At 50.9% G+C, this 9617-nt stretch overlaps 1 protein-coding gene across 6 annotated transcripts; it reads right to left on the bottom strand.

Moving 5' to 3' along the window:
- Positions 1-4040: 4040 nt before the first annotated feature.
- DNAL4 (dynein axonemal light chain 4) lies at positions 4041-8252 on the bottom strand. Of its 6 annotated transcripts, none has more exons than XM_069002774.1 (4): positions 8197-8252; positions 6903-7122; positions 6111-6194; positions 4041-5193 (listed from the first exon to the last, which is right to left on the bottom strand). In XM_069002774.1, the coding sequence occupies exons 2-4, from the start codon at positions 6972-6974 to the stop codon at positions 5029-5031; spliced, it is 321 nt and encodes a 106-aa protein (XP_068858875.1). In that variant the 5' UTR covers positions 6975-7122; positions 8197-8252; the 3' UTR covers positions 4041-5028. The 6 variants fall into 6 exon arrangements, with proteins under 6 accessions (XP_068858875.1, XP_068858878.1, XP_068858873.1 ...); XM_069002777.1 differs by having other exon boundaries at positions 6903-7125; positions 8197-8211; XM_069002772.1 differs by lacking the exon at positions 8197-8252 and adding an exon at positions 7534-8189 and having other exon boundaries at positions 6903-7125.
- Between the last annotated feature and the right edge of the window lie 1365 nt (positions 8253-9617).

The raw sequence follows: 9617 nt of genomic DNA, 5'->3' as shown, positions 1-9617 counted from the left end.
TGTGGTGGGGTTTATCAGCGCTGATAAGGGTCAAGCTGGCACTGCCAAGGTTAGAATGAACAGGGCAAGTTCCAAATCAATAGCTGCAAGGCTGGCTCAGGGGCAGCAACAGGTGCAGATGACCCCCCACTGTCCTGTCTCTCTGTGCTGCCACCTGCACAGGGCTGCAGAACATTTCCTTGAACACAGGGCATTAAAATGGTTCTGCCCCTCTGCAGCACACACCCTGCCAAGCACTATGTAGCCCCATTCCCCATGTTCATCATAGCTGCACTCTCAGAATCCAGAAGAATTTTTTTTCCCATTGCTCAGCCAAATCAATTTTATCACCCTTCCCCATCCATTCAAAATCAGTTGTACTCAAGCCCCCTCTCAAAAAACACTCAAACTAGGTGAAATAAAGGGGATGGGGGTATCAACATTGCTGCGAGGGAAAATGCTGGGCAGGCAGTGTAAGGAGGGGCTACCAGGCTGCTGAGTTTCATGGGCAGGGATGCTCCCAGGGCCTCTAAAGCAGGTAGGGGAGGCAGGCAGGCAGGAGTGGGGAAACTGCCTTCGGCATTGGCACAGAGGGGCAGTGGGACCCACCAAGTGCTGGGGAGGATTGGCAGCTTGTGGAAGGGAAGAGCATTTCCTTTTACAAGAAATTCACTTTTTCAGTGACACCCAGGGACACAGAGCTGGGATACGTACACAAAAATGGTTCATGACTTGTAGGGGTGGAGCTTTGTATTTGATAAGGGACAGAGAAGCACAGGACCACCTGCAAAAAGTCTGGGGGCTGGGGTACAGAGTCTGGCACAATATTTCTTTTCTCTTTGATCTTCCAAAGGGTGCAGAAGGCACGTGAAATCCCATACATCCTATAGTCCTTCCTTGTCGCGTGATGCACCAGCAGCCAGCTTGCAAATCCCCACTCCCAGCCAGGGCGAGTATGATGATCAGAGGGCAGGAGGGGATATTCTGCTGCCCTCCCCGCACCGTCCTGTGCGGGCTCCTTCCGTGTGTGTCTCGGTCCCCTCCCAGGCGGCGCGCTGGGAACGCGGTGTCCCCGGTGTTCTTGGCTCGCGTGTCCCACGGCGCGACAGTTGCCTGGAAACCGCCTCCGGCTGCCACCATCACCGCCCCAGATTCAGCCAGCCCCGCGTTCCCTGCCTTCTGCTGACAAGATGGCCGAGGAGAGCCGGGGCAGGCGAGGAGGAGGAGAGCTTCCCAGCCCGGCTGGCGAGCTCGAAGGCCCGCAGAAGGAGCTGGTGGAGGGGAGCAGATGGCTTCCCTGGGTGGGGGAACACAGCGTCTTGCTTCGGGAAGTTCGCTGAATTCAGTCCGGACACACGGTTCAGAAAGAAGGCCCCTAGGAGGGGCTGTAGCTGGAACATGGGATCATTAGGTCATGGCTTAGGAAAAAAACAACCAACCAAAACTCCGTGTACTAAATGATCGCATCAGAGGACCTGGGCTCGGCTCCCTGAGCAGGGCCACAGATTTCTTTATTCCAGAGCCAGCCCTGGAGACAGAGAAGAGAGGGAGACCTCCTCCTTCTGGTGCCCCAAACCAGCTCCAAACTAGGCTGGAGGGGATAGAAACTTCCTTCTCATGTCCTTGAGTCAGATAGGCACAGGGACCCTATGGGCTGAAGCCACCCTACTGTTAGTCCCGTTCCCAGATACTGCAGCTTAAAATCCTACCCCATCACCCTGATTTAGCATCCCAGTGGAAAGTAAAGGCAGGGGGCTTGGGTGAGGCATTTGCCACCCTTAGCACTTCAATAGTGGCACTAAATATTAACCAAAAGATTTTTCAGCAAGTCAGACATGAGCCTGCAGCAACAGAGAAGAGCTGGAGACCTTCAAAGCCTGACCCGATCACCTGACAAGCACTTCGATGTACCTTGTTGCCATGACATCATCATAGAGACATGGTTGAATTTGCACCTCTTTCTTCTCATCTCCCCCCTCCAGCTCTTCCTCCATCCTCCTAGCACATTCAAGTCACCCTTGGGGCGGAGGAGGAGCCCTACATCCGAGGACATTTTCACTGCCGGCTCCAAATCAGGACTCATCAGCAGCTGATAATGATGTTCCCATCTCCCCTCAGCAGGGAGGGATGAAGTCATGAGGCACAGCCTCTGAGCTGCTATCACAGATTTAGGGGACGGGTGGATAGAAAAAGTCATTTTGGCTGGCACCCATCCATCACTCTCCATTTTTCATCTTGTTTTCTACATCTGACTCAGCCTGATGCTTTGATGGGTAATGGCAGCAATATGCAGGGGGGCATGAAATGAGAGGGAAACATAATAGCAAGCAAACTGCTGCCAACTTTCCACTGAAAAGCCGTAAGTAAAAATCATCCAGAGCAATTTTATAGTAAAAAGTAGAGAGGTCTTAGAGGCTCCAAAGCATCATAGAATCAATAGTCAGGGTTGGAAGAGACCTTTAGAGGTCACCCAGTCCAATGCCCCTGCAATGAGCAGGGACACCTTGAACTAGATTATGTTGCTCAGAGCCTCATCCAACCTATCCCTGAGTGCTTCCAGGAGTAGGGCACCCACCACCTCTTGGGGCAACCTGTTCCAGTGTTTCACCACCCTCATTCTAAAAGACTTCTTCTCTATATCCAATCTGGAACAAACCTCTTTTAGTTTAAAACCTCTAAGCCTTGTCCTATCACAACAGGCCCTGCCAAAGTCCCTCTCCAGCTTTTCTTGGACTGAGGCTTGTGCTTTCAGGTACAATGCTAACAACGGGCATGCAAACCAGCTAACAAGGGTTTGCCTCTTCATGGTAACTTCCTGTAGGAAAGCTGTTACCCTTGGGAACAAAAACAGCCTGCCACTCTCCTATGAGCCATCTTGCACTCACCTAGCGAGAATGGCAGTGTGGAAGCTGACTTGCTGCACATTCACACAAAGCTCACCTCAATCTGTTCGCACACTCAGGCTTTGAGAAGGCTGGGGAGCACTCACCCTTGTTGCCAATGCAGGTCACAGAGACATTAGCTTGGGTCAGCTGGTGGCCAAAAAGATAAACAGGCAGCAAGTCCAAGAGATTGTGTGCTGAGGTCAGCAGCTCCCTGTGGTCATCTGCAGGTCACCACGACCCTGCAGAGATGCCCATGACCAGCATGTCTCTGCATATGCACAGAGCAGTTAATTATTCATTAGTGTGAAAGAGGCACAATTAAAGTGACCGTGGTATGGCTGAAGGTATCATCCTACTCCAGCATGGGGCATTCCAAAGACACTGGCTTTACCTCTTCCTCTGAATTTAGAAGAGACAGAAAGTTGCAGAAGATGAAATAATCTTTTCCACCTGCCAGCTGCAGAAAGTGTTGTCAACAGCACTATCTTCATGTAAAGGCAGCCAGCCGGAGGGACACAGAGCAACTGCACGATGAGATAGCTCAAAGGATTTGGGCTCTTCTACACAGCACAGCAATCCTGATCATGGGGCAGGTATCATGGTACCAACCTACCCTGGCCCAGCCAAGCACAGATGGTCCAAATTTGAAATAATTCTTAGTTGTCTTCGTATTACTCCAATTCCTGGCTCCCTGACATAATGAAATTGAGAAAGGACATCTCTAGCCTAACACTTGAGGTTTAGAAAAGGAACAAAAGGAATTGTAAGACCAGGTTGATCCACCACAGGCATTAATGCAGAAAGATCCTTCAGACTTGGAACTATGGACTAGAAGTGTCAGCTGGCAATATTCTGAGAGGAAATCTGAAAATTATGGAAGCCACAAATATGAGACTCCAATGGTCAGAGTCGAGGCACACTGGTGGGGCAGCATTCCCTTGCTGCTACTGCTTAGACAGCTGCCTGGACAGAAGGATGTGGCCAGCAGCACCATGGGCCTGGCAACCTTCCTCACCATCGTGGCTTGCCCTGGTAAAAGGAACGAAACAGGGAGGCTGAGAGTCACACAGGAAACCTGCAGGATGGAGATCTGTCACTGTCCTCTGCCTGTGCTACACCATTGCTTACTTATTTCCATGTTTGTTGAACCACTTGGCCTACATAAATGCACGCAAAGACATTTTACTAAACTTTTATTGTAAAAACACAGTTGCCCAGGTTTTATAAATAAGCCATACACGTAACATAGTTACGCTCATTCGATCCTCCAACACCAACGGTTTTAAAAACTGAAACAGGCTAAAAGAAAGACATTGGGTTTCTGATGACCAAGTTATATTTCACATGGAGCCTCCTTCCTCTGTCAGCCTCCAAACAAGATGCTGAAAGTACACAGCACTTGCAACACCCCCAGGAACTGACAGGGAGGCATTTGAGCCTTAAAAAGAGCTCTCACCCACTCCCCAGGCGTCGTCAGCCGCCTGTGTTTTCATGCTGTCTCCGTGTGCTGTGGGTGAGAAAGGAGGGGGCAGTTTGCATAGCAACCTCCTACACCCAGGCAGCTCAGCTGTTATACCCTCCCAAAACAGCAGGGAAGGGCAAGCTGGGACTGCTTCCCTGTGGCTCACACCTCCACAGGCAGCCTGAAGGGAGACCCTTGGTGCTGTCAGGTCTGCACAGACATCTTAGAAGGGAGGAAGAATGTATAAGCAGATCCAGAGAGAGGAAAGACAGGTGCTGGTCAGAGCCATACTGCATGGTAGTGGAGAAAGCAGAGGAGAGAGGAAACTATGTGGAAAAAGTGGGAGTTTAAAAAACCATAGGGCTAGATAGCACCTTTTTGCTTTTGCTTTCCCCTGCTAGCGCTGCTGTGTAGTGTGTTGTGAGATTACCTATTCCTCATCTCTCCCCTGCTTCAGCTCAAACACCAAGGAAAGAGCCAGACAGATGAGAAATCCCACAAGCAAGGACAGGACAGTTTAGCAAGTTTATACACACACACACACCAACTTTATGTATCCCACAGAACTGTTACGTCAGTATGAAAAAAAGAAATCTTGACATTTAAGTATTAAAAATAAAGCCCCACCTCCAGATCATACAAAACTTGTCAAGAGCAGGAAGAAATCTCTTGTATTCAGCAAGTCTGGGACCCGGCCAGGGGTCAGGAACACTTCCAGACGCACACGGCCAGGCTGCCACCAAAGAACATGTACAGCAGGTTCTTCACCTCGTGAGTGATCTCAAAGCCAAAACCTTCCCCAATCACCACATGCCAGGAGGACCCAAATTTCTTGTCCATTGTCTCTTTGATCATCTTGGCAGCACTCTGGAGAATGTTAAGGAAGAGAACATAGGGTGAGATAAAGCAACCAAGGAGGTTTTATGCCAACATCCCCCTAGTCTTCTCCTCCCTTTAAGACTACTCAAGCCACGGGCAACAGGTACAGCAGCTGCACCACAGGAATTGGGAGCTCCCCAGAGGTACACCCAAGGGTAGAACTCTCAGCAGCCTCCAGCACAGCAGCTAGGAGAAATTCAATGAACTGCATCACTTCTGTTGTTCACACAGTCTGAAGCAAGAGTTCTGCTTTAGATGCTGCTGGAGTTATGCTGGTTGCAGTGACCATGAGAGGCGATTCAGGTCACTAAGCTGCAGCTATTTTTACAGGAGTCCATTATTTTTCTCCAGGTAATTACCAAAACACTGAAAGTAGGCTGACTTTTAAAAGGCTCATTTCTCCCAGATCACACTCTGCTTGATCCAAAAAAAAAAAAAGCAGAGGAAGATTTTGCAGTGACAGCCGGTGCCCTGCCCATCAAGCAAGGTATGTTTTCCCTTTATTGTTGGTCCTAAAGCCAAAAGGGAATACTTAACAGAATTTCATGTACTCATCCCCAAAACAAGAGACTCCACACAGTTCTGAACCAAGCCCTCAGGACACAGGGCATTTTATGAACAGAGTGGACGCATGTGTCAGGAAGGCAGGATAAGCAAGGAGGTAAAGTTTGGGAGCCAGCATCACTACTAATATCTGCAAAGTGCTCTTACGGATCTTGCAGACCAAGGGAACTGAATCTGAGGTCCAGCCAAGCTCTTTGCCTCCTTCTACCCTAGCTCAGTGCAGAGAGAGAGTAATAGGATGTCAGGACCTGACTGCTCTGCCCTGCACTCTTACCCCTGCTCCTGCAGGTGCCCTGAGCTGCAGTAACAGCGGGCTGCCTATTCTGGGAGGTGGCCAGTACCTCATTGTTGGTGGCGTGCTTCTCACACGCCGTGACGCACAGCTCCATGGTCTCCACGCGCATCTCCTCCGGCATGTCCGAGTGCTGGGAAGAGCAAACAGACAAGGCAACTAAGCAGAAAAAGAAGAGCTGGACACAAGACAACAGTAAGTCGCTCTTACTTCTGCACTGGCTCTTTTGGGGGCTTAGACATAGTAAATATGAAAATGGCTTATTGCATTATAAGTGAACCATTCCTCCAGCCAATGAGGAATTCTTCTCTACCTACATGAAAACTAGCACTGTGTAAGCACAGCTTAAAGGAGGAGATCAAGACATTTGCCAGTTTTTCTGCTGTAAGATAAAGGGAAAGCATGTTAATACCGTTTTAACCACAGTCCTTAATTATTGCTATATGAGTAACAAAGAAGTCTAAATTACACAGCCTTTTCTTCTGCTGCTGCTGCTATCTGGCTGGCTACCAAGATCTTTTGCCCCAGCTTCTCTAGGACAAAAAGCAAGCTGCATCCAAAACACAGGAGAGGGCTCCAAAGGCAGCGTGCTCTCAATCTGTTTGATGGATCACTTGCCCCAGGCTTCCTCTGGCTGACATGGGGAACACCAGTGCTATTAGATTTCCCTGGGAGAGGTCAAGGACAGGGAGAAAGCAGCAGTGACAACCAGGATCCCTCCACAGGACCATCAGTATACATGTTCTCACAATAGCTACTCAGTGGGAGAAGGATAGTAAGAATGAAGGCAGATTTTCATATCTCTGACACTGGTAAATGTGTAATCCATCCCCCTCCTTACCCTAATCAGAGGAAAACTGTGAAGCCTTTTATAATCAGCCTCGTCCTTTTTTTCCTCCTCAGTTTCTTCCATGGTCCTTCCACAGAGAGTCCAGGAAGGGGAGGAGGGGCTGCCTGGAGTTCAGCAAAGTGCTACGGCACAGCCGGCTGAGAGGAGCAGGGCTCTGTGCTCCTCTCTGACCAGCTTCAGCAGGAGGAGTCACTTCTTGGCTGAGAGGACACTGCTTCAACAAAAATAAACATGGGCAAGAGACAGATGGCTTTCAATTAAAACAAAAGGCAAATGAAACTATTACGAGAATATCATGCTAACTCACTCGCCATTTCCGCAACACCACCTTCACACCCCACTGAGAGCCTTAGCTCACAGACCACTAATGCAAACAAACTATTAACCCGTATCGTTTTCCATAAGTGAGGAGCACAGCACTTCCCAGAAGCACCAATGGAGCTTAAGGGAAGAGCTGAGCCAAGGTACAGCTTTCAACAGAGGACAAGAGAACAATATATCAGCTGCTACCACTCTTGATTAATTCCAAAAGGATTTTCCCAGGATGCTATTATCTGCAAGAGTTTCAAACTGCACACGACAAGAGAAGGGTAGGAGTATTTTAGGCACAGAATCTGCGTACTTGTCTGGACGGAAATGTTTAACAGGAACATCTTGGTCTCGTTTGTGCACTTGCTCCTCAGATCCCCGAGCATTTGCCAGCTGGGGAGGGCCATATGGGAAAACTCTGGACGTGCCTCAGGGCCTCATTACCAACCTGCCTCTACTCGAGCAACGCAGAGGCACAGCACTGACTGAGAGATTCAGAGCATTTCACCGCGGTCTTCCCTCTGGTTCTTTCACCCACAACAAAGCATCTTCCTCTCCCACCCAGGGAGAGCAAGGGTGAGCCCATATTAAAAAGAAAACGAAACAAACACGGTGTCAGGCGACGCACCAATCGTTTATGCCACGTACATAGAGCTGTTGGCTAAAGCACCAAGTCAGACAGACCACCAACCCTCACATGGGGGCCGCGGGACCCTCAGATGTCCCAAACCACGACCTCCGCAGGACAGAACCCCCGCCTGGCTAGCACCACCCCCGGGAGCCACTTCAATACCCAGCCCTAGCCCGGGGCGTGCCCGCGGCCACAGCCCGAGGGTGTGAGGCAGCGGAACGCGGCCCGAGTGGACCGCACACCCGAAGCAGCCCCGCCACGCCGGTCCGCCGCCCTCGGCCCCGCGGAGGAAGAGCTCGGCCAGCGGCGCTGAGCGGCCCCGCGGAGCTCCGGGCGCGGCCTCACCTGCGCGGCCGCCGCGGCCCAGCGCCGTTGCTAAGGAAGAGCCGCGCTTGTCATAGCAACGGGCGCGGGAAGTCCCGCCCACCTCGGCGTCCATTGGACGGAGCGCGCCGCTCGGCGCGTCTGATTGGCTGCCTCCCTGCCGGCCGCCGCGCGGGGCCTTGGGACGCTGGCGGCGGTGGGGTGGCCACGGAGCGCCTGTGCTGTGCGGGCCCGGCCGCAGAGCCGCCCCGCCGGCCCCCAGCCTGGCGTCTGGCAGCTCGATGTTTTGCTGACCTAAAACCCCTTAGGGGCCTGGTTCTACTTATTTTTTCTTTTAAACAACAAGGATAAATATAAGAACAAGAAGCGATTTGAGGCAATTTTGGTTTTTACTTTAATCACAGAATCATGTTTAAAAAGCCCTCTGAGATAGTGGAGTCCAGCCTCTGACCGAACGCTGCCTTGTCAGCCAGGCCATGGCACTGAGGGGCACGTCCAGTCTTCCCCTAAACGCCTCCAGGGACGGTGACTCCACCACCTCCCTGGGCAGCCCATCCCAATGCCCAACCACCCTTTTTGTGAAGAAATTCCTCCTAATGTCCAACCCGAACCTCCCCAGTGCAGCTTAAGGCTATGTTCCCTTGTCCTGTCGGGTTGCTTGGGAGAAAGAAGCTGACCCCCATCTGGCCACAGCCTCCTTTCAGGGGATTGGAGAGTGATCAGGTCTCGCCTGAGCCTCCTCCTCTCCAGGCTAAACAATCCAGCTCCCTCAACTGCACAGAACTTGTGCTCCAGACCCTTCACTAGCTCCATTGCCCTTCTCTGGACATGCCCCAGCACCTCAATGTCCTTCCTGAACTGGGGGCTCTAGAACTGGACACAGCTGTCATTTTGTGGGAGAGGCAACAGCTCACATTTGCATGTCAACGGGAGTGTAAAGAAGAAGAAAGTGAGACTGAGGGGATGAATCATGAGTTTGCAAACAGCTCCTACAGCACCAGCCTCCATCCCCACTGAGAAAATCCCCTCCCAACCTCCATAGCTTTGTGCTTGTAATGTATGTTTGTTTTGCGGTTTTTCTTGGCTCTGGGCTTGCTACAAAACCTCTGTTGTGTCCGCACCCTGCTAGCCAAATAAGCCTCTAAACCAGGGCTTAAACAGCTTTCAGGGAGGTCTAGGGTTGTATTCATCTTAAATTAACAGACATGGAGATCAGCAAGCTCCAGGATAACACCAAGGGAAAGACTTCTCCTGTGCAAAGCCCCAGCTGCTGGTTGTGATGCCTGGGTATCCATCAGTGGCCATCCTTGTCTTGCAGAGTGGCTCATGGGTCTGCTTTTTCACGTGGTCCTTCTGGCTGGCGTGTGTTTGAAACATTCTTGCTGCTCGCTGTCTGCTGAAAGAAGAATTTGCTTTCCAGCTGTTTGAGAAGGAAAAGAGTG

The sequence above is a fragment of the Aphelocoma coerulescens genome, chromosome 1A (assembly GCF_041296385.1).
Source record: "Aphelocoma coerulescens isolate FSJ_1873_10779 chromosome 1A, UR_Acoe_1.0, whole genome shotgun sequence".
Classification (NCBI taxonomy): Eukaryota; Metazoa; Chordata; class Aves; order Passeriformes; family Corvidae; genus Aphelocoma; species Aphelocoma coerulescens.
The sequence above is the reverse complement of the archived record's forward strand: the minus strand, read 5'-3'. Positions and strand labels throughout refer to the sequence as shown.

Excerpts from the sequence above, each read along its gene's own strand:
- DNAL4 (XM_069002774.1), bottom strand. The coding sequence starts at position 6,974 with ATGGAAGAAACTGAGGAGGAAAAAAAGGACGAGGCTGATTATAAAAGG. Across the intron at positions 6,195-6,902 it reads ACAGTTTTCCTCTGATTAGG|CACTCGGACATGCCGGAGGA; the intron begins GTAAGGAGGGGG and ends TGCTCTTCCCAG. Across the intron at positions 5,194-6,110 it reads AGCACGCCACCAACAATGAG|AGTGCTGCCAAGATGATCAA; the intron begins GTACTGGCCACC and ends AACATTCTCCAG.